Source organism: Bolinopsis microptera, chromosome 3, assembly GCF_026151205.1.
Source record: "Bolinopsis microptera isolate Bmic1 chromosome 3, MBARI_Bmic_1.0, whole genome shotgun sequence".
In the NCBI taxonomy this organism is placed as follows: domain Eukaryota; kingdom Metazoa; phylum Ctenophora; class Tentaculata; order Lobata; family Bolinopsidae; genus Bolinopsis; species Bolinopsis microptera.
Window position 1 is genome coordinate 6,600,615 of NC_087074.1, and position 25,427 is coordinate 6,626,041.

General features: G+C 38.5%; 1 protein-coding gene across 2 annotated transcripts in view; it reads left to right on the plus strand.

The window, feature by feature from the left end:
- Nucleotides 1-25,427, plus strand: part of LOC134813455 (adenylate cyclase type 8-like) — an 89,014-nt gene that overhangs the window by 41,077 nt on the left and 22,510 nt on the right. For both annotated transcript variants that reach the window (XM_063821249.1, XM_063821250.1), the window contains exons 9-19: nt 4,340-4,417; nt 7,687-7,867; nt 9,471-9,591; nt 11,086-11,153; nt 14,163-14,268; nt 15,430-15,485; nt 15,655-15,742; nt 18,082-18,158; nt 19,153-19,240; nt 19,991-20,091; nt 21,474-21,587. In XM_063821249.1, the coding sequence (XP_063677319.1) occupies nt 4,340-4,417; nt 7,687-7,867; nt 9,471-9,591; nt 11,086-11,153; nt 14,163-14,268; nt 15,430-15,485; nt 15,655-15,742; nt 18,082-18,158; nt 19,153-19,240; nt 19,991-20,091; nt 21,474-21,587 (1,078 nt within the window). The remainder of the gene's footprint in view (nt 1-4,339; nt 4,418-7,686; nt 7,868-9,470; nt 9,592-11,085; nt 11,154-14,162; nt 14,269-15,429; nt 15,486-15,654; nt 15,743-18,081; nt 18,159-19,152; nt 19,241-19,990; nt 20,092-21,473; nt 21,588-25,427) is intronic.

Consider the following 25,427-nt stretch of genomic DNA (forward strand, 5'->3'; position numbering starts at 1 on the left):
GCAAACATTCTCTGTAACCCAAAACCAGCCGTTTTTACTTATCTTTCCAAAACATGATTAAAACCTGAAATAATGAGTTCCACCACGCAGTGCGGGTTGATCACGTGTCTCCCCATTAAAACGCGGGAACGTTACGCAAATTGGGTGAATATAAAGTACTACAGAAAACAATTAAATGTTGGATTCCACTAAAACTGAATAGCAAGTAGTGTAGCAATTAGCTTAGTGAGTAGTATAGGAATAGTGTAGGTTAACTTCAAGTTGCCCCCTGATATACCGCACTTTGCAAGATACTGCTTGTCTCAGCCTCCATGACATGTTTTAAAGAGCATGTCTGGAGCTGTCAAAGTAAAATTAGTCGGTGCTTTGAGTTATGATATTGTCATAGATATGAGTTAACTTGAATACATTGTCATAACTCATAAGGCTGAGGTGCTATCATGAGTTGTATTGTTGTAATACAGCGTGATACGTTAAACCATAATACCAGGACCAAGGTGCAGGATGAATGAGGATAATTGTTCAGATCTATATATAGCTAGATTTTTAATATTCAAATAGGACAATGTTTGCTGCTGTTATATTAATAATACTGAAATGTAAATGTTGAACTACTAGTGATCTGCCGGGCTGCTCACCAAGCTGACATTTAAAACTTCTGCAGAATTGCAATACCTTGAACACTGAACAGTGTGTACTAATTACAGGTGCTTCGACTTACACTGCCGGCTCTTGTACTAGGGTGCCTATTGTGTAGAGATAGCACCCTGATATACACGGCTCAACTAGATACCATGTAACCAGCACGTGTACTCCTTCACAAAATAACCTTGGTTTTGGGATCGCACGTGTGAACATATTTTCTAGTGACTGGTATCAAGGAGTCCATATAATTATCACTTGATACTTACGTTATCAAGATCATCATTATTATGATCAGAAGCTATATGATTAGATCCCCAAATATCAACTCGTATTGTCGGAGTTCAACAAATAGTTGATTTAAACTCACCTTCGATCTTGGATATGAAAAGGATTTAACAGATATTGTGTTGGTTTGAATACTGTTGCTCAATGCTCATTATACCTCCCGCCCACTTAAAGACATTTCTCCGGATACACTGTAAGATACAGCTTTCTGCGGCAAATGAGGGAAGTCAAGCACTGCACCACAGCCGGTGCAGCCTTCACTGATCCGTGTATTGTATAATGGGCCCAGATTTTAAAATTACTTGGAGTATATTGTTAATCGGACAATCGGGGGAAACTTATTGCAAAGTTTATATTATATTAAACATGTATAGGATAATATTCAGAGATAAATCATTATAGTAATATTTTTGTTTTGTTTTGTTATCTAGAGCTACACTTAGGTCCAGGATCATTATAATAATATATAACGCTGGACTTCTAGGCAAGATGCTTGGTTATGGGACACACTCAACTAAGTAAGGTTGAGAGACCTCAAATCTCCCTAAAGAGATATCAACAGAGTGTGGGCCACTGCCTGACTAACCTGTGAATAGAGTTAGCCCGATTCTATGAGTATGGCAGACAGTATCTTCTGAGTTGTTGAGATTCTGAGTATCCTTTGTCCGTGGTGCTGGTTACAGGCTCTTGTTGTAGGTGGTAGAAGGATAATTGCTGACACCAAACTCATTTACATGAAGGATAAGAATCACAGCAATAGGATTAGACGCGAACAGTGGTAACTAAAGGTTGAATAAACCTAGAAATTAGCGAAACCAATGTGAACGTGGATAATGGGTGGAGAGATGACGCACGTTTGTTTGGACACGTGCCAGTGATTTTATATTAGATTGGCTGATGCTGCCCACTGATTGGCTGAGTTGCAAGCTGATCGATCAATCGCTAGCACACGTGCGTCACGTCCCCACCACTACCGACTGCGACAGGAACGCTCTCTTCGTCTCTGGCGGGGTTATAATCTCCAATCGATAACTGACACGTTTAGCCCCCAGAAGGTTCTGGAACTAAACTCTGCAGGTTAAACTAGAAGCTGTTTTATATTGTACGTTTTTTTATAGTGTGAGCAGCACGTGAGCACGTGGTTGTAAAGGTTCGTGTGAGGTGGGTAGATTGTAGAATATAATATATTTGATAAAGGAGCAGGAAGTACATTGTCTGATGATTATATGCAAGCACATTGTACTGTAAATAGTAAAACTAGGGGTTGGGCCCTCTCAATATCACTAATGTGTAGTGTGGGTGTACAGTAAACAATTAACACGTGTATAATAATATATTGTCAATACGCTAGCTACATGCTCTTTGATCGCACACTAAATTCTAAAGAAGGCCTCACCTGGGCCCTTTAATTTTGTAATGACGCTTTCTCACGCAAATCGAGCAACCAATCCCCTAACTCTAATTCTTGCTTGGTTTAATATCGCAGTCAAAGCGCAAGTTTGGTAGACTTAGTCATACACGCGATACGATATTCAGTAATATTTAGACCGGGATGATCAGACACCGTCGAGGAGTCGGCCATATAACCCGGCTGGCGGCTATTTCTCAGTCTTAGCTTCATTGTAACCGGGTGAATGAACCAGATATTAAATTATGCAGAGCATGCATAATAATTTATATGCATAATAATTTATATGCATAGTTATATGCATAGTTATATGAGCCTGTTTTAGAGATGAACAACTTGGTCCGACTACTGATTAACCTTAATAACAATGAATAATCAAAGTAATGTAAGTATTGTGATCCTTAAAAAGCAATTAATAAACTAAGTAGGATAAGTATTGTAGTCCCTAAATGATACCAATTATTATGACCTGAACAGTGTACCCGCTATTATAATCCTACCCTGGCTCATTAACAAAGGGTCTATCTCTACAAAGGGGGTTATCACCGACAAAAGGGGGCATCAGCCCCAATTACTACACCAATATTAAGTATCTAGCACTGCGGGGGACTTTTTAATATTGTATACAATGCACTGTAAACTGTGCACTGTAATACAATGCACTGTAAACTGTGCACTGTAATACAATGCACTGTAAACTGTGCACTGTAATACAATGCACTGTAAACTGTGCACTGTAATACAATGCACTGTAAACTGTGCACTGTAATACAATGCACTGTAAACTGTGACTCATGTACTGTAGTGGTGGTCTGTAGTGTTAATTGTTCACATTATGTACTGATCCTCTGTGATAAGAATATTACAACACACATAACCCCGGCATGCGCGGGATTATATTTCAATTTTTCCCGCGACGCGCGGGAAAAATTTATAATAATTTCGAGTGCGAAGCACGAGGGATTATTATGAAAATAACCCCGACGTGCTTTAGCACGAGGGGTTATTTTAATATAACTTAAGCGTGCCGGTGTTATGTGTTATAAACCCCTCCGGGTTAGTGCTAGGACCAACAAATTTGACATTTTACTCTTAATTCTAGCTATATGAGATCATTATGGAAAATATGAAATGGAATTGGGGACTTCCAAATAAATACAACTAAGGTACTATGACTTTTGAAATTGGCGTTATATCTAAACACTATTCCTCAGTCAGAACGTTGAATGAATATGAATATCGATAAGGGCCGGCGTCGAGTTAAGCCTGGCAAGCGATAAAAGCTAATAATGATATCTAATCGTGTCATGAAGTTCATCAAAGTAGACGATTATAATACATGGCTTATATCAAACTCGACAAAATTAACCGAACCGGACAAAATCAAATGTAACCGTCGAGACAAGTTTTGGAACTGGTCCAATTAATGTAAGAGTTTAAGTAATGTAGTGTGCTGGAGTTTTGCCAGCGCCTGCAATTAGACCGATACGTAGATCGAGTGTATTTATAGTTCTTACGTTAAGCCATAGGTCACGTGACATTTTTTACCAATGCGCGTCGTAGTAGTTAGTCACGTGATACACGTCATCAAAACACGTGACAGTACGCGGTTGAAATTCTCATGGAATATCAAAACAAAACAAATCTTGTTGAGCCAAATTAGCGGGGCGGGATTATAAAAGCTGTGCCGGGGTTATTTATTCAGCGGGAAAAAACTAACAGCGGGAGCCGGGATTATCAGAATCTATTTAGCGGGAGCCGGGATTATCATAATCTTATTCTATCCCGGAGGGGTTTATAATATAGTAAATCTGATACCTTGGCAGTGGGCCAGAGTCCAGACGTTAACATTGAGCAGGAGTAAACCTTGAATTCGTAACCAAGGAGAAAGAGAGAAATCTGGAAAATATAGCACATAGTATATATATAATATAACTGTACCTTACACACAATTTATGTACATGATAAAGAAACTATTTTATAAACCTACATCTCTTTCAGGCGGCGAGTGTTTTACAAGATTGGTCGAAGTCTGATAAGTAGACAGGATGCTCTTGGAGAAACCCTTCTCAAAGAAGTGTAAGTGAAAGTGAAAGTGTTTTGATTCTCTTTTAGAAGTTTTACCTTAGAAAATTCAGTTTATTTTTTTGATGGTTTTAAGCGATGGAATAATTTAAGTGAAACGACCCTTTTTTGTTATTTATCAAGTGTCCGGTTTATCAGAATCTGTGATTACGCAGTTCCATTATCCTACCCTACACCGTAACGGCATATCATCAAGTCCGCCTCCTTTCGATAAGAAATGCCGATATCTGATAATCAGTTCACGGTGTGGTAGAAGTGTGAGGTAATTCACTCAACAGCATCACCAGGAGTGATGATATGGGTCTGTCAGTATAGTATACTACCGTACAGCCTAGCGTCAACACTTTGTTTCTCTACTACCCTTTTATAAGAAAGACTAGCAACCCCCCCAAAACCTTCTGCCAGCTCAATTTGTACTGTACATTTAGAGTAATTTGAGGGATGTTTGGCAACAGATTTAATTCAACATGTCAACATGTCTGTGGTGAGCGGCAGGGTTTTCAGCGAGGAGGAATTCCCTCTGGCTCTAACCGTATCTCTCAGCACATCCAATTTGTAATTTATAATTTAAATTACACACCACTCGGTGCACATTTGTAGGATTAGTGTTGTAATCCTATATTTGATCATGAGTGGATGCCGTGTTCTACAACCCAGGAGCTAATAGTTCCCTGTAATTACCTTTCACCACTTTTCCAATAACACCACTATCAGGGTGTATTAATGAGAGATATCAGCTCACAACAGGGACAAAAGGATTTCGCGGTAATTTTGGCCGAAAATCGCGATACCGCGAATTACATTTCGCGGTATATTAAACTATGCATAAAATTTGTCGCGGAGAATGGGAAATTTCGCGATTTCGTACATGCCGCGAAATCCTTTTGTCCCTGGCTCACAATGATATCACAGTCTCTCTCACGGGTTCAGGGCGAGATATACAATTATTATAGGATGGGGTTCAATCTGTAGATATACAATTATAGGATAGCGTTCAAGCTGTAGATATACAATTATAGGATGGGGTTCAAGCTGTAGATAACAATTATAGGATGGGGTTCAAGCTGTAGATAACAATTATAGGATGGGGTTCAAGCTGTAGATATACAATTATAGGATGGGGTTCAAGCTGTAGATACACAATTATAGGATGGGATTCAAGCTGTAGATATACAATTATAAACCCCTCCGGGTTAGAATAAGATTCTGATAATCCCGGCTCCCGCTAGATAGATTCTGATAATCCCGGCTCCCGCTGTTAGTTTTTTCCCGCTGAATAAATAACCCCAGCACAGCTTCTATAATCCCGCCCCGCTAATTTGGCTCAACAAGATTTGTTTTGTTTTGATATTCCATGAGAATTTCAACCGCGCACTGTCACGTGTTTTGATGACGTGTATCACGTGACTAACTACTACGACGCGCATTCATGGTAAAAAATGTCACGTGACCTATGGCTTAACGTAAGAACTATAAATACGCTTGATCTACGTATCGGTCTAATTGCAGGCGCTGGCAAAACTCCAGCACACTGCTTACATTACCTAAACTCTTACATTACTTGGGCCAGTTCCAGAACTTGTCTCGACGGTTACATTTGTGCGGTTAATTTTGTCGTGTTTGATATAAGCCATGTATTATCAATTATAGTCGTCTACTTTGATGAACTTCATGACACGATATCATTATTAGCTCCACCTTTTATCGCTTGCCAGGCTTAACTGAAACTCGACGCCCCTTATCGATATTCATTCAACGTTCTGACTGAGGAATAATGTTTAGATATAACGCCAATTTCAAATGTCATGGTACCTTAGTTGTATTTATTTGGTAGTCCCCAATTCCATTTCATATTTTCCATACTGATCTCATATAGCTAGAATTAAGAGTAAAATGTCAAATTTGTTGGTCCTAGCACTAACCCGGATGGGTTTATAACACATAACACCGGCACGCTTAAGTTATATCAAAATAACCCCTCGTGCTAAAGCACGTCGGGGTTATTTTCATAATAATCCCTCGTGCTTCGCACTCGAAATTATTATAAACTTTTCCCGCGCGTCGCGGGAAAAATTGAAATATAATCCCTGCGCATGCCGGGGTTATGTGTGTTATAGGATGGGGTTCAAGCTGTAGATACACAATTATAGGATGGGGTTCAAGCTGTAGATATACAATTATAGGATGGGGTTCAAGCTGTAGATATACAATTATAGGATGGGGTTCAAGCTTTAGATACACAATTATAGGATGGGGTTCAAGCTGTAGATATACAATTATAGGATGGGGTTCAAGCTGTAGATATACAATTATAGGATGGGGTTCAAGCTGTAGATATACAATTATAGGATGGGGTTCAAGCTGTAGATATACTATTAGAGGATGGGGTTCAAGCTGTAGATATACAATTATAGGGGGGTTCAAGCTGTGCACTACTATCTAGCCTATATTAAGTACATATAATACACGGTCATGTTTACCTTCTCTCTCACTCCGATGTGCTGGTAATTGACCTGGTAGATTACATTGTCTGTGTCACGACTGGTTACAAACCAGTCAATTTAATACTGGGATTCCACCTGTCTCATAGTTAATCAATAAATTGCCAGTTAAATTTATTTTCTCAGCACAGTGCAGTATGGTTAACAGTCTTGCAGGCTGCAGCGAGGATTTTCACTTCGCAATATTATCTGGATCTTGCAGTTCATCTTGGCGGAATTATATCGTATTTTATTGCCGCCAAAGTTATGTGGTTTAAGGGTAGTTACTATAGTGAGTGGCTAACACTTACAATGATCACTCTCGTAGTTTTGTCACGCGGGATGGTTGTAGTTTTGTCTCAAGGTTCTGTTGTTTGTGAGACGATCTCTCTGTTTCTGGAACAATTAATGGTGCATAAAGTAGTCATTCCAAGACGTTTAAAACTACGTAAATCATTTTCTATTTTTACTGGAAATATATAATTTTCACTATCATTAAGAGAACGGAAAGTTGTTCAGCTGTTCCCACATTATTAAGAAATGCAGCTTTACCAAGATACAGTCTGTAAGGCCATCTTTACACTTGTTCAGACTAATAAAGTCTATAAGGGGTCGTTCACATATATTATGTAATCAATGTTTGGCTAATTTTTAACCCCCTCCGTAATCAGTTTTACACATAGCTATTGTGGTAAAATTTCAATAGCATAATCATTTGAAAACCCCCTCCCCCCTCGGCTGATTACGTAATATGTGAAAGACCCCATAATGCCATCTCTACAGGTTGATAAAGTCCATAATGCCGGAAGCAGTGTGTCACCAGATCCTAGAGAGTGGTGTTTTACACGACTCAGTCCTGTGTAAGGACCCGGAGTATATGATGAGGAACCTACCTATCAACCTGATGGAGCCTGTATCTATTTTGTACGCTGATCTGGTGGGGTTCACTGCTATGAGTAGCACGGTAAGTAAGGGGTGGGGTTCACTGCTATGAGTAGTACGGTAAGTAAGGGGTGGGGTTCACTGCTATGAGTAGTACGCCGTACGGTAAGTAAGGGGGGTTCACTGCTATGAGTAGTACGGCAAGTAAGGGCCTAAGGGGTGGGGTTCACTGCTATGAGTAGTACGGTAAGTAAGGGGTGGGGTTCACTGCTATGAGTAGTACGGTAAGTAAGGGGTGGGGGTTCACTGCTATGAGTAGTACGCCGTACGGTAAGTAAGGGGGGTTCACTGCTATGAGTAGTACGGTAAGTAAGGGCCTAAGGGGTGGGGTTCACTGCTATGAGTAGTACGGTAAGTAAGGGGTGGGGTTCACTGCTATGAGTAGTACGGTAAGTAAGGGGTGGGGATCACTGCTATGAGTAGTACTGTAAGTAAGGGGTGGGGGGTTCACTGCTATGAGTAGTACTGTAAGTAAGGGGTGGGGGTTCACTGCTATGAGTAGTACTGTAAGTAAGGGGTGGGGTTCACTGCTATGGCCTATGAGTAGTACGGTAAGTAAGGGGTGGGGTTCACTGCTATGAGTAGTACGCCGTACGGTAAGTAAGGGGGGTTCACTGCTATGAGTAGTACGGTAAGTAAGGGCCTAAGGGGTGGGGTTCACTGCTATGAGTAGTACGGTAAGTAAGGGGTGGGGTTCACTGCTATGAGTAGTACGGTAAGTAAGGGGTGGGGGTTCACTGCTATGAGTAGTACTGTAAGTAAGGGGTGGGGGGTTCACTGCTATGAGTAGTACTGTAAGTAAGGGGTGGGGGTTCACTGCTATGAGTAGTACTGTAAGTAAGGGGTGGGGTTCACTGCTATGAGTAGTACGGTAAGTAAGGGGTGGGGGTTCACTGCTATGAGTAGTACTGTAAGTAAGGGGTGGGGGTTCACTGCTATGAGTAGTACTGTAAGTAAGGGGTGGGGGGTTCACTGCTATGAGTAGTACGGTAAGTAAGGGGTGGGGGTTCACTGCTATGAGTAGTACGGTAAGTAAGGGGTGGGGTTCACTGCTATGAGTAGTACGGTAAGTAAGGGGTGGGGGTTCACTGCTATGAGTAGTACGGTAAGTAAGGGGTGGGGGTTCACTGCTATGAGTAGTACGGTAAGTAAGGGGTGGGGAGTTCACTGCTATGATTAGTACGGTAAGTAAGGGGTGGGGGTTCACTGCTATGAGTAGTACGGTAAGTAAGGGGTGGGGGTTCACTGCTATGAGTAGTACGGTAAGTAAGGGGTGGGGAGTTCACTGCTATGATTAGTACGGTAAGTAAGGGGTGGGGGGTTCACTGCTATGAGTAGTACTGTCATGTAAGTAAGGGGTGGGGGTTCACTGCTATGAGTAGTACTGTCATGTAAGTAAGGGGTGGGGGTTCACTGCTATAAGTAGTACGGTAAGTTAAGAGGGGGTTGTGTTTTTGACTGGTGTTTATTTTATGGATACTATGCGACGGTAGAATTGGATGAGCGGTCATGTATTGACAATTTTCTTATCTTCTTATATTCTTATCTGTAATCCAAAGCAGCGTTAGAAAGATATTCCTGTTATCTGTACATCTCCTTTTAAGATAACACCAAGTTCCCTGCAGTTACTAGCCCCTGAGCTGGTGGACCTGTTAACCGATCTGTACGGCAGATTCGACTGTGTTGCTGAGGCGTACAACTGTGAGAATATCAGTATCCTGGGTGATTGTTACTTCGCTGTATCAGGTACAGTATGTGGTTACTGGTTACTGGTTACTGGTTACTGGTTACTGGTTACTGGTTACTGGTTACTGGTTACTGGTTACTGGTTACTGGTTACTGGTTACTGGTTACTGGTTACTGGTTACTGGTTACTGGTTACTGGTTACTGGTTACTGGTTACTGGTTACTGGTTACTGGTTACTGGTTACAATTATTTTATAAGTATGGTAAGGACCAATCAAAATGTTGCTGAGAGTCTATAGAGTTAAGTGAGCAATCTTACAATAATTTGATTAGTCTTCTATCAGATTAGAGTTTACTAATTATAATACTAAGATAAGTTAACTTTAACTAAAAGTTCAAGTATTAATATTCGATGGTATAATAATATAATGTAATCATGATGGTAATGTTATATTATAGGCAATATTGGCGATTGATAGTCAGTGCCATTAATGTAATTTATTTGCCATTCTTCGTCGCTCAAATTTTTGGGAACTAAGGTAAACGATTTTGAATTTACCATAACCTTTCCTGATGACAAATTAAGAGGAATATTTCTGAGACACTCTATTACAATATTAATTATATTATAATATGGTTAGTACAGTATAAAATACATCACCTGTAACGTATACTCATTAAAGTGCACAATGTAGTGTCAGGTATATACCACTTAAAATTACATCAGGCACATTGTCAGGCTATTAATGTGATAATATCCTATATAAAATACATTATACGTTAATTGTAATTAGAAGTGATTTTATTTCCTCCAATAATATGAAGTAATATAATGATACTGGCTATGTAAGATCTCTCCCTAGTACTACAATAAAACCCACCGTGGAGTTTGGGGGAACAGTCTTGTTAAAACAGGGTAAATAGGGACGCGGCAAATCGGGGGTTTACTGTAGTAGGTTGTGCGTATTAATGACATTTTTGTTATAAAAACATACTGTACCTATCAACGTGTATTAGTGCCACACTTGGCAAGGTGCCAAATATATAGCAAATAAATCCATAGTGCCCATATCCGTATTTAACCAAGACATACCTGTACACGAGCTGTTTATACTAAAACATGAGCTATTTAAGTAAATACCGTACTTAATCATCCATAATTTAAAATAAGAGTACGTGGTCTGTATACCAGTGGTCAACTAAGATACCGTGTACATGTGTGTTTAAAGGGCTATTTTTAGAAATCAAGGCAGATCACTGTAAAATCAGATCAAACCCGTGTCCGGTGGTCGTTAGTGAGAAGATGGTACCTTGCCTCATTATCCTATTATCTGCAGATAACATGAGTAATTATCCTGCATATAACGAGTAATTATCCTGCATATAACGAGTAATTATACCCTGTCTGGTAATGATAATAGTGTCACTAAATAGTCTTCACTTGAGCTCCCACTCGCTCCTCTAATTAGAAACGCAGGAATAATTAATTCTCTTACTTCCTAATTAACGCTCGATTCATCTAATTATCGTTTAATTAGCTCTAACTTTTAACAGGATGCCCAGAAGCTGACGAAAGACACGCGGACAACTGTATGTACACGGGAGTAGGACTCATCAATGCTGTAAGTCAAACACAAGGAAATATTTTTGTTATCATTTTCAAGTTTGTCTCTACAAACTGACCAGCACTTTGCTAATGTTGAGTGGTCATGTTTCTCCTATGTTTGTTTGAGCCAGGAAGTGTTAAACAAAAAAGGCATTTCTTGAGAACGCTATTTACATTACAGTTGCAGTTACAACCTAATAGTAATATTTTTGGTAGTGGGTTACTAATTTACAAAACATCCCTTATCCAATAATATCACTCTTATACCTTAAACAGAATTACTAATGCTGTCATGCCCTGCACGAGGTAATAAATGTTACAAGGCAAACCTTTGTGATCATAAAATGTACATATGGCAGCCTAGCTAACCGCACTTTTGTGGTTTGATAAGTGCTTCTCAACTACTCCAAACCCTGCAAAGATAGCTTAGATTCTAACAGATCACCGGAAACCAAACTTAAAACTCAGCGAATATTCACAAATCACACAGTAACAGAGCGGTTCTTTACAATTTGCACACCCTTTAGTCTCGGTGTGCTGTAGTGTGCTGTTATAGTGTCGCAGTAAACTAGAACATTATTACAAAGGTTAAAACATAAGCCCACTATGTAAGATACGAAGATTGGAGCAAAATAAATGCGGATAAGACTTTGGAATGCTGGGAATGCTGATGGTGGGATGTTGGAGTGAACAATTTGATACTAGTCGCTGTTTAATTTAAACGTCCCCTGAACTACTCATATTATATATTACTAGTGTTACCCGATCTTCGACCGGGATTTCAATTTCGTATTTGCTAAACCTGCTCAGTCTAAAACCTGCATCAAGCAATCGAGATACGTTTGTAAAATTTCAAGTGACAGAATAAGTATAAAATACCTAAAACAAAATTATGAAACATTGCCACTGAGGATGAAGAGAACAGACTTAATTTATCGAAATAAATTTATCGAAATAAACTTATCGAAATAAATTTATCGAAACTAAATTTATCGAAACTAAATTTATCGAAACTAAATGTTGTGGTCCAATTAAAGTTCCCTAAAGTTAGTAGCATGCATGATGTCAGGGTGGCCGGTTAATAGCATCAAGGTAGAATCGCTCCCTTACCCAGACTGAGGAGCAAAGTGTCGTGATCGAATTAGACCTCGTATATATTTCAGATCGATCTGCCCTTATACATGTTATAATAAAGAGCACCATCTCAGCGTTTTGCCGGCATTATACCGAAAAACCAGTCCCCTAACTCTTACCGTTTTGTTGACTAAGCGGTTTGGAAATTACACGCGAACCAACATAGCTATCAGAATAGCAATTGACGCACTTAATACAAGATGATATGAAATATCTCGGTTTCTGATCATGATGGAGGCTGGACATTAAAATATCCAAAATTATGGCATTATGTTAGTTTAGGGGGGGGGGGGGGGGGGGGCAACCCCCTAGTGTACTTACTGCTTCAATATAGTGCTCATAGTCAACCGAATACATTAAAACCCCGATTTGCCGTTCACTTCGATAAAAGGAAAGTAGTACAGTTAACAGTACGGTAAATTGGGGTTTTAATTTGAGTCACAAATGGGATCACATGGTCTCCACCAGCATCACACTATTATTGGGTCCCAACTCCATAAAATCGGCTATAATTAGGGCTATATAGGGCCTTCTGTAATTGCTACTGCTAGAGCTCAAATAATCGTGACAATATAAGTCAACAACCTGAGGTCTTGAGATGTTTTATGCCCAAGTTGAGCTTCTTAATCCAATCAGAAGCCGAGTTATTTTGATTTTGCAAAAATGTACCAATAGCACAATAGTAAAAATTTCTACCCAAGCCAAATTTGTTTTTGTTGGGTCCCTTGAGGTATTCAAAGTCTCAAACCCTGGCGGAAGTGTTTTTTATACGAGATTGTTACCAGATCCGCAAGTAGGCTGGTTGGAATCCAGTATAATATTTTAATGATTAGATTTTTTACATATAAAATGATAAGGAGCTTCTTGGCCTTGGTTATCAACTATCAAGTTATATTGATTGAATTACAAAGCAGTTTAATGTGACTGTGTGAGCTCAATTTGATGACGGTGTCGAAACTCAAAAAGACTTCCTTTACTTCCTCAAATTACATAACTATTGTACTTTACTTGTTTGATATACTTATTTAGAATAATTTATCTAATGTATCTTAAAACTAATGAAATATCAAATATGTGCATGATTTTAAAGAGCTGATCGGATATCAACTGTTCGCCTTGAAGCTCAAAAGGCACGTGACATCAATTTTTATATAATAATATACTAGTTATTAAATAATAATATAATCATATCGTTATTCTTCATGTTAAATGCTAAAGAAGCTAAATCTTAACTTAGAATAATATGATATTAACGACAATTGTTCGACGACCAGAATTCTTAGGAAATTGTCATAATTCGATTCAGTTTTTATTTTTTTAGTTTCTGAGTCCATAATTCCTGGACTGTTTTGTTTTTCTCTGGAAACAAGACTCTTCAGAGGAACAAATCAATGGATAATTTCTACATAATGACGATTATAAGCTGGATCTGTATAGTGAAGGGTATGTTTGCATTGTTCATAGTTCTGGGCCTGGGTCTGGGCCTGGGTCGCCTCCCTAGTCAGTAATCAAATCACCATGTACCGTTATTTTATTACAAGGTTTATTCAACACACCCACGTACTCCAATGTAATCCAGAAGGAGTCTGCACTCTGCGTGTGGGGGCATAAAATGTCTCATTATAACTTAATAATGTGCAGTTTCACAGTTTGGGTGGAGTGCTAATGAACCTTTCTCTCTCCCACTCTGCCTCCTACCCCGCCACGCACCGCCCTTCTTTACTTGGCGGTTAGGTCGGGACACTAACCCAGTTAACCAATAGTACACTATCTGTGCCGGCCCCTCCACCTGACTGTAATATCTTCTATAGCTCTCCATCTTCCTTCTAAGTTCTACTCTACTAGACTCACTTCCCTCACCTCTACTTCCCTCACTACCACTCTGTTTCAGACACGAGAGTTCTGTCAGCAGCGCAACAAGAGTATAGACATCAGAGTTGGAATTCACACTGGCATCGTCCTCTGTGGTATTGTCGGTGGTACCAAGTTCAAATACGGTACGTTTACTACAATGTGTTTACCAGGCTTATGTTCTTGACTCGACCGCTATAATAAGTGTGAAAGTGAAAGTGAAATACCCGTTTTGAGCAATTAGTTTGCACCAGCCACCAATAAAATTCTTAAATATCGCTGTCTCTTCAAATTAACCTAACCTGCCCAAAACCAGTCAAGGGTATGTCATTGTTAAATGTATGTCAAGGGTATGTCATTGTTAAATGTATGTCAAGTGTATGTCAAATGACTGTCAGTCAAACATTTGACACACTTCGCTATGGCCCGAGATCTTTAAATTTCATAGTTTAAGCCATGTTCCAAGGCTTCGCATTTTGTTGTAGAAAATTATTAATTAAGATGTCACTGTTTTTAGTGGGAAACGCCTAATAATTTGAGATATAACATCTGTATCTCTTGTTCCAGAATACTTGTCACTTATTTTTTCCTTTTCACCCTTTTGAAAAAAGGCAATAGTGAAAGGTTACGAATGGAGGTTTTTGCAGAAAAACGTGGATTTTGGAGATTGCAGTAGGTGGGTCTGAGTATGTCAGTATGTCGTGTTCCTTGCTTCCGTCCGTTACCAAGCAACGAAAAAGTTGCGCGCGCGCGAGGATTGCTTGCGGAGATGTGATGTATAGATAGCCTGTGATCTATGAATGCGCGGCGCGACTGTGTTTTAATGTATATGATGCATGTAATGTATAATATTACTATTAGGTAATACGCCCAATTTGTACGTGGCACGCGTAGTGTATTGATTTGTACACGAGTATAGTTTACCTTTGCTGATCATTTCTTGAATTACAGATACAAGTTAAGTTCTACGGCAATTGAACTGAATTTTTTCCCGTATTTGATGCATAATTTATCAATATTATTAATATTATGAAGATTGAAGTGAGCTGATTGGAGCTTATACTTAAATTTATAGTAAATGTGAAATGGAAATCTAGCGTCCGCCAAAACGAAACAACGGGCGCAATTCTTGTTAAATAAGTGACAAGTATTTTGCAGAATCATTTAAGAATGATTCTGCAGCTATGTATATGACCTGCAGATTGTAGAGTCACTAAAATAGGGTCATCGAACAAATTATAACGTGGTTTACTGGTTTAATAGTTTCAGGATATTATTCATTCTTTTGTAATTGATATCAATATCAGATGTTTGGTCCAGCGATGCCAAGTTGGCGAATTACATGGAATCTGGTGGAGTACCCGTAAGTTTGGAAATTACTAAATTTTACTAATTAGCTGACTTACTTTGATTATTCTGCAAAAAGAGTTTCTTTTAAAATGTTGTGGATGAAATCACTTTTGGTTGAACTTTTGAACAAAGTTGGAGATAAGGAATAGTTTCTTCAGTATATCATGTTAATCTTGTTTCAGGGCAGAGTTCACATTTCTGAGAAAACTAAGGGATGTCTGCAAGACAACTGGGACTTTGAGGAGGGCTTCGGATCCAAGAGGGAACCAGGTAAGAGGAGGGGTTCGGTCCTTCGGATCCAAGAGGGAACCATGTAAGAGGAGGGGTTCGGTTCCAAGAAGGAACCAGGTAAGAGGAGGGGTTCGGATTCAAGAGGGAACCAGGTAAGAGGAGGGGTTCGGATCCAAGAGCGAACTAGGTAAGATGGGTTCGGATGTAACCGAGCTAGGTAGTTTGTACTAATTTTCTTTTAAAGATTTTTAATCCATCCTAAAGTATTGCACCGTTCTTTAATTCAAAATGTCAGTAGTTGGACTATATCTAATTTGGAAGGAATTGAGCTTGGCAAATTATAGGATATAATAATATTCGCATAAAATTAACGCACAATCAGAATAATCTAACTCACTAAGCTCAGGTGCAAATGAATAAATAATACCATATTATGTGCAACTTATATCATATTTCCTCACCAAACCGTACAGTAACTGATAAACCGTTATTAAAAGTTTTATAACGTGCTAAAATATGTAATTTAGTGGTTGTAAGACGTGCCTTTAACAAATATTAATAACATAATTCTCCAGCTCGAACTTAGCATAATATGCAATAAATTATCTAATAAATCGTGGTAGTAATTTATTAATTATGGATTCATGATATCAAATTATTAATGTATGGATTTATTTGAATATAGTAGCGGTTTATGAAATGCGTTTTATGATTGTACGATGTAATATTGAGACCTGCAATGGAACTCTCAAAACTTCAAAAGACCAATTTAAACGTTTAATTCTAGGGGAGGTATGACCATTTTAAATAAATCGGAAAAACATTTGAGGGATTCTTAGAATCTCAGATTCTACCTCCAACGATAGATATTAAACTTCAAGCTTTAATCATGCCTAAATCTCCCCACACTTGATTTTAAATTTAAAGCTATCAAAGGTCTATGATTATAGAACTCAGAGTCACATGGAGAGTTTTTAGCTTTTAAAGTTTTAAGAGGTGGTTTACAAAAAAGGCAGGTTTTGGTCACACGCTACCAGTTTAAATTTTAACCCTTGTCTTGTAATTATCTGTGAATGTAAAGATTTCAGACTCAAACAAATCTCTCTGTACGAGATTTCAGACTCATTTTCATGACATAACTATCACCGAAAATGTGTTTAATTATAGTTGATTTGGTATTCTCAAGCTCGGGATCACTTTCAATTTAATGTAAGTTGCGACTTATCTTTAATTTGACATCTGAGGAACACTCGACTGCTACTGCAAGTGCAACTGTTAAATGATTTAACTCTAAACGTTACGTAATTTTAACTTGTCTCATAAATTGATATAAGCGTCTAATTTTCGTTAAGAAGTGCTTTTAATCTAATTAGATGTTAGTCTTAAATCTGAAAGTCACTTATTTGTAATATTAGTCTAATGCTGTACGAGACCGTTACAAAATGAATCTCTAAACTAGTGTCACATAATATTTGAAACACAAGGAAAGGTTTTAAGATCCACGGCAGTTAATATACTTATATTTTTACCTACGCTTAGAAGAGTTGTATGTAATTGCAAACACTTTTCCATATCCATTTAGAGGCTGCAGAATATATTATATATATATATACCATTTTGACACAATGATGCCCTGTGTCGTGAACCGTTAGCATCGTCACCATAGCAACAAAAAAATAGCAACCAATGACTGACAAAGCTGATGAAACGCACCGGGGAACAACCAATAGAGGGGTTTGAATTCAGTCACGTGACTGTAATAGGGGTGACACCTGTTAAAGGGGTGTAGATTGTAATGCATCTAGTAACAGGCACGTTCCAATAAATCTCTTCTTAATCGCGCGTAATGATAAAGGCTTATCATTTAAATGCCAAAAACTAACATGTAGAAAGTTGTTGATAAAGTAGTTGAGTTACTGTTTGGCAACATATATTATGATTATCAGTACCAATGACAAAAACTCAGATATCTCAAAAGTTTTTCCTAAAATAGTGCTAAAATGTCATTAGCTTCATGTTGAACGAGAAAGTTATTGTTCTAAAAATAGTTTTAATACGGTCATTAGTGAAAGTATGAATGGTGAGGTGGATGTATGATCTTTAAATGATATTTCGTGAGGGGGCGGGCTGTAGCTCGTATCATTCAGCATTATTACATAATACTGCATTATTTCATATATGATATAATATGTCTAATAAAGTCTAATTAATTAATAAAGCACTATACTGCATGACGTCATGGGTTAAGACGTCATCAAAATCATTTTAAAGGGAATTGGAAAAGAATAGAGTATTCTAGAATTTCTACGTGTATTTTATAATTTCATATTGAAGGGTATGTTTTTCATCCCGGAAGTAAGTTACACACTATTCTTCAGAGTTACAGGGAATACGGACCTATCTACTCAAACAAGAATTTCAAGATACGGTCGTTGTGGAGCCCAAAAAGAAAGACGTAAGTAACGATCCCAGCTCCCAAGTGTTCTGCTTAAAATAACGTAGAATCTGACGTATCATCACGTCAGATTTTACGTTCTTAACTGATTTTGTATCTATGGATCCTACTCAAGGCGTGATTTATCTACCAAATATTATGAACAAATTGATGGGAAGTTTAACAATTGTTTTTTGATACACGCCTGATCCATATTATACAACCTCATTGTACATTCTTTCTATTTCCCCCACATACAAAAATTAGGTAACGTGTATGATCGTATGAATTATGTTATTAATGAACTAGAAAACCCGTGGTCACCGGCCACAGGGAGGAACCTAATAGTATTCTTTGGAAGTCAGTTTTAATCGTGTCAAAAATTATTCATCCCCACCGAACAGCCAAATTAAATGTAGCTCGCACTGAACACAACATACTTACCACAAAACCGATCAAAATATCGTAACAACAATCATTGCACGTGCACGTGGCAGTAACAACCCTCGTTACCATGGTTATTTTGCAACCTAAAAATAGGTTAAAACCTATTTCTTATATATTTGCACGTGGGCGGTCGTACAAACAAACAAAAAGAATTCTCTGAATTATAAGTAAGACTAGAAAGCCCGTGGTAACAGGGACGAAGCTAGTAGTATTCTATGAAAGAAAGTTTTAATCGCATCAAAAAATATCCATCTCAACCGAAGTTACAGCCGATTTAAATATAAAACACTTTAAACACAACGTAATTACCACAAAACCGATCAAAATGACCTTAAAACAATCTTTGCACGTGCATGTGTATATTAAACACCGTTGCTATGGAACCTTTTGGTTGTTACCTAAATTCCTATTTTTCATCTAATTTGCACGTGGGCGGTCGTACAGTGTACATACATACAGAAATAATTCTTTGAATTATAGTAGAGATGTATAATAACTATTATATTTATTATCTATGATATTTCCTTGTCTTTGAGTTTTGACTAGAAAACATTTGCTTGTGTTTCAGATCTCTGAGACGGCTATCTACAAAACAGTTCAAAAGACAAAGGAGAAGAAGAGAGGAAGTAGTACTCATACAAGCAGGGAATTTGACGGTAGGAAATTTATCCTTTTAATTTTAATTATTAATATTAATTATTATTCCCAGTATTTATTTATTATTTTTTTTTTTTTTTTATCTAGACACTTATTTTACTTCGGTGTATTCCAACAGCCACAATGTTACACAAGTGCAACCAGCCAATTACAGGAAGCCGAAGGATCTTTTTGGCCAGTGACGGTTAAGGTAGTGTGTACCATACTTTCTTCGTCCGAGACTTTGCTGCAATGTGCAGCTCCTCATTTAACCCTCACACCCGATTTCTCGAGTATTCGGCTGAGTAGACCGGGGGGCTGCATAGACCACTCATGATCCTTAGCTGAACGTCGACGACGCTCACCCCACGACCAGGCAGTCAGTGGGTTTCGAACTCGCAACCTAACGATTGTAAGACAGGCGTTCTAACCAACTGCGCTACCTGGCCGTATTATATTATTATTTATTTATTTATTATATTATTATATAAAAAACATGCTGATCAGCAAAACGAGGGCATTGCAGACGAATGGCCTAACTTTATGTTATACAATTATATAGCGGGACTAAGTAAAATCAAAGCGTTCCCCAACAAACAAAAAATGTTTATAGTTTAGCTTATACTATATTATGCAACTACATACTTACTTTACTATAATCATTTAAACCTTGAGTCGAACAAATCAATTTGTCTGAGATTAGTTGTTAACAAGTATTTTGGAAGCTAATTAATAACATTTCAATTAGACTAATTAGTTAATCTCTCCAGGAAGTGTATCGCTACAACACGTTATAAGCAACGAGGAACTCTACTCTGGATACACTTTATTACCTGTCCTTCACCCCAGCATCGCACTACAGGAAAATAAGGTACACAATTAGTTAACTTACTGTAATTAATGGATTAGTTAACTATCTTAGATACTGGAGCTATTTCTATGGAACTAAACAAAACTTCTAACAATGGCAAACTATACTGTAAAGTTATCCAATTAAAAGAACTGGTGATGTTTATTCTATAGTTCAATAATTTATAAGTGCGATTCTTGTTTCATCTTTATCTATCACCAACTCTCGAAATTCTACTCTTTTTTTAATAAAAGATAATATCTCTCTGTCCAGTAACTGTACACATAGAGTTTAAAATAAACATGCAGTGTTGCACTGGACTAGCACCTGTGCTTTTAAACACCTGTTTAAATAGTATATTGTTCGCTCTAATAATAATAACACTGCGTGCTGGACTTTGGCCCACGAACAGCGTTATTACTAAAATTAGTACTATTGTAGCTGTAATTTACACCTTTATAATTGTGATATATAAGCGGGTGTATATTGGAAGGGGAAATTGGTAGATCACCGACCGGCTATAAGCCGGTTATAAGCCGGCTATAAACCGGCTTATAGCCGGCTACAATTTTTATAGCCGGCTATAAGCCGGCTTATAGCCGGTTAGTAGCCGCTTACATTTGTTGTTGAGCGACGGCTATTAGCCGGTTATAAGCCGGCTATTAGCGTTTAGGTATCGGCTATAAGAAATTCAGTGAAAACGGCTATTAGCCGGTTATAAGCCGGCTATTAGCCGTTTAGGTATCGAAAGTGGTTATAAGCCGGCTATAAGCCGGCTATAAGATATTAACTTAACTTCATCGTACTGAACTGAGTTAATATCTTATAACCGGCTTATAGCCGGCTTATAGCCGGCTTATAACCACTTTCGATACCTAAACGGCTAATAGCCGGCTTATAACCGGCTAATAGCCGTTTTCACTGAATTTCTTATAGCCGGCTCCTGACTATCGTTCAGTACGATGTAGTTGAGTTAATATCTTATAACCGGCTTATAACCACTTTTAATACCAAAACGGCTAATAGCAGGCTTATAACCGGCTAATAGCCATCGCTCAACAACAAATGTAAGCGGCTACTAACCGGCTATAAGCCGGCTTATAGCCGGCTATAAAAATTGTAGCCGGCTATAAGCCGGCTTATAGCCGGTTAGTAGCCGGCTTATAGCCGGTCGGTGATCTACCAACTGGCCATTGGAAGGACATGCTGTTCCTTTTACAGCTATTCACACATATTACATGTACAATGGAGGATAATTAGAATTTATATTTATCAATTAATATCTGGCAGAACTTCTGCCAGAATGTTGTGACACAATTAATTGACACCCACTGAAGTAAAAGTAGAAGTTACCGTGAAATGAGTAATGACAATGAAGTAGGAGTAACAGGGCGCAATTGCAGGGTAACAGCATGTTAAACACCGCTGGAAGCAACTACAAGTGTATAACTAACGCAACAGTTAGTCCTGCTCAGAACGGTAGTGGAACTGCCAACGGAACTACACACTCTCCCGAGGTAAGCAGTCACGAATATTCCATTCAACCCCACCCACTCACTGTTTAAACGGGGAAATAAGGAGATTTCTCTAATCTTTTTAACAAGTCATGGTTATAATCTCCACCACACCAACCATTTCAAGATTTTACTCCAATAACCGAGTTAATTTATAAACTATGGTTAAATGGCAGAACGGGCGGATACCGCTGCCGGCAGAGCGCCGGTTGAGCGCCGCGCCGGTTAAGTACCATAGGGAATTTATGTTATCATCATTGTAATAGGTTTTAGTGTTATAATATTTCTGTTAAATAATATGCTAATAATAGCACTTAGCGGTTGACAGGCTTAGTTAATGAACGAAAAATGATTTCGCTTGAAAGCAATTATATTTGCAATCCTTAATTTGCAAAAAATACCCAATTTGGGCACATGGCCCTGACTTCTTTACCTCTTCTGACATTGTAACATTTTAACATTGCACCAACACCCTACCGAAATAGCCACACCCCAAATAATAACATTTGTAGAAAGTTAAAATGCCGCCACATCCTCAGCAAAGCACCGTTAATGATTAGACTTTACAGAGCGTGAATTGTAACGATGTGCTACTTTATTACAAATTGTGATTAGTTAAATGTTTGCTGGGTCTCTTTCAGTACAGCAGGGGGCACATTTCCCACCGGACTTCTTAAGGATTTATTATTTAGTTATTTAATTAAACAAGCTGGCATTTTTTATATCTCTCCATCTTGCCATCAAGAAGACCAGCGGTGTCTGTACAATTACATCATTTCTAGCGACTCTTAAAAATAGAATAAACTGTTCGGTTTCAGATTTGATCGTCAAATAAGGTTAAGCAGTTACATTAGCGTATCTACCCCACTTCAGATATGAGATATTTCAGTCGTTGTAAAGTCTCTCTGTAGACTGATACACAGTGTCACACCAAACACAGTGTCACACCAACAGCAATGACGTTACAAAGTGACACAAACAGTGAGCTTCTGTGACGTAACAATGTGGCAATACTATGGTTACAGTGTCAGTTCCTATGGTTACAGTGTCAGTTTAACCACATGCTGCCGACACTCCCGACTAGTTTGAACTCCTACCAGCTGGGAGGTAGAGGAGAAGGAAATGTAATATGTCGTATCTAGTGTCTCTCTCCGTATTCGGTATCTAGATACAGTCTCTCTCTCTCTCTCTCCGCAGTCGGTATCTCCTTTGGATCTGTGATAGACGTGCGTGTGACGTGTTTTTCCTTATCTGGTGTGGGGTGTTTCTTTATCTGCCTGTCAGAAATCGTGCACTACACCCATCCTTCTTAGTTGTGCTTCTTACTTTACTCTTTTAAGGCAAAGAGTATCTCAGGCTAAGGATGAATTGTGGTAGATGCGCTGTTTTAAACTCACGACTGTCTTACAACTTTACAAGCTTCAAGTTTGTTAACTAAATGCTGGAACAATAATCAGAAGTTTTTGACCCTTCTGTCGACAGCCTATTATAGCAAGATCAAATTAGACTATTTTGTCACAGGACAGCATGTCAAATGTCAATAATATAATGTCTTAAGCTTCAAGTTTGTTAATTATGGAACAAGAATGAGAAGGTTTTGACCCTTGTGTCACCAGCACTATTTAATAATAGCAACATCAAATTAGACTAGCTTGTCCGGGCATACAGCAGCCAATGTGAGTGTTGTACCTACTACGAGTGTGTGACCACTGTTCAGCTGCCTGCACTGGTGGTAACTATTAGAGGTGAGAGCTCCAGTGAGTTGACTCTAGTCTCTATATCAAACATCATATTATTACATAATCATCAGAGTCACAACCTTTCTAACTAACGTGGGCGGTTTTTTTGGTATAATTGCACAGTGGTCTTCTGGTGCTGACTGCTGGTAGCATGAACTGGGGGTACTGGTTAAGGGGTACTGGTTAGGGGGTACTGGTTAGGGAGTACTGTCTATTCGCTCGATATGTTACCAGAGTACCAGGGCGACAAGCTTGAAACTGGCTGGAGCATAGCTAACCTGTCTTTCATTTGTTATAAGAAAACCTATAGGAGTGTTTATTGGTTAGTACTGGAGGCGAGACACTTACATGATCTCTTAACATGATAAAAGTGAAGATATCTTTCTTTGATCTCAGGTTTCCACCTACCAGTGCTTCAGTCTAGATATCTTTATTTGATCTTTATATTATAATCTTAGTAGAGTATCGTTATCTTTGCTTGGTTGCAGGGTTGTAAGTGGCGGCAGTATAAGTGCTCTCAACCGTTGCTTTTAAGAATAGTAAGATAAGGTGATGGTTACCAGGTTACTGTCTAAAGTATAACGCCGACTAGAGTGTTTAGAAAACCATGATCGAGATATGAACCATGGTCAACCAGTCAGCCTAAAAGTCGATTATAATGAGAACCAGTCATGACCTGGACAGATATAAACGGGACAACCCTCTCTTTACTACTCTAACTGATGTGATCAAGTTTTTATGCCTTGAGAAACGTTTAGTGCGCAGACAACATACAATTTTGTGCAGCTAGGACTCATATCAGTTTGTTCACAAAACGTGTGGCTATGCAGTTAGAATTGCTCTTGCGAAGGCAACAAGGAACTACCAGGTTAAGATTTTTTCTACCCTGGCAAGTTTTTGTAAAATCCGGATTGGAATATTGTTTATGGGTATTGTTTATGAAACGGGATCAATACAAATTTACACAAGAATAGAAGCAAGTTTTATATGTCAGTTTTATGAATGGCCATGAAACAGTTGGAAGAGGACTGAGGAGTGGCCGTGATATTATCATGTTTGTTTATTTATCAAAAACTGCATTCTTTAACTGCAAAATGTGATACACAATTGGTATGTATTTACTTATCTTAGGCATTCAATAATAAGCATGTTTTGCACTGTCGAAAATGACCCTACTCCCGATCCCCTCCCCTGATGGATAATGTAACCACGCCCAGTTTGACCTCCCAACCCATTGTTTATCAGTACATCTCACATTATATTATATACTATCCTACTAGTTCCAGGAGCTACATACCAGGGGTCCTTGTTACTAAATGAAGTGATAATAGTCCCCTCTCTCTCTCTCCTCTATGTTTGTGGCTCTAGCCCCCCTATATAATAGAAACGCTACCTATGGTAGGCGGCAACCTTTAAGCTTTAATAACAACAAAAGGTGTCCCCAACACATAGGTGCCATAGTATATATAATAGCTCCCTCCCTCTAGTGCTCCCAATATTAATGATTGCAGAATCTTCTTGTTTGCAATTAAACCATTGTGACACGTGGGCTCTAGGTTCACAGTGCACACAACAAATCGCATAACATACCACTTGGGGATGTAATATGCCTCTCTTAAGGTGTATTGATAATGAGATTGCAGTACCTAGCATCACACTACCATATTGTTTGTAGGCACTGTATTGAGAGCTGTAATGCGTGGTTAATAAGATACTGCAATATACAGATATAATCACTGTTCGTATAGGTTTATAAATCAAGAGGCTTGCATATATTGAACATATTGACACGGGTGCAGAGTTGAGTCTGTACGGAACCTAGTAGTTTCAGATCCTTGTTTAACTTGCCGTACAGCAAGGTCATCCACTACTTTAGCCCGGCGAGGCACATAACTCCCTCTACAACTCCATATCAAATGTTTCATATATACTAGCCAAGTTCACAAGTTATATCCTTGTGTTTGAGAAGAGCTCGTTAGAACTGCTTCCTTTCCCTTCAGTATCCCACAGTCTCTTATGTTATAGTAATATACAGATACTATCACTGTTCGTATAGGTTTATGTTATAGTAATATACAGATACTATCACTGTTCGTATAGGTTT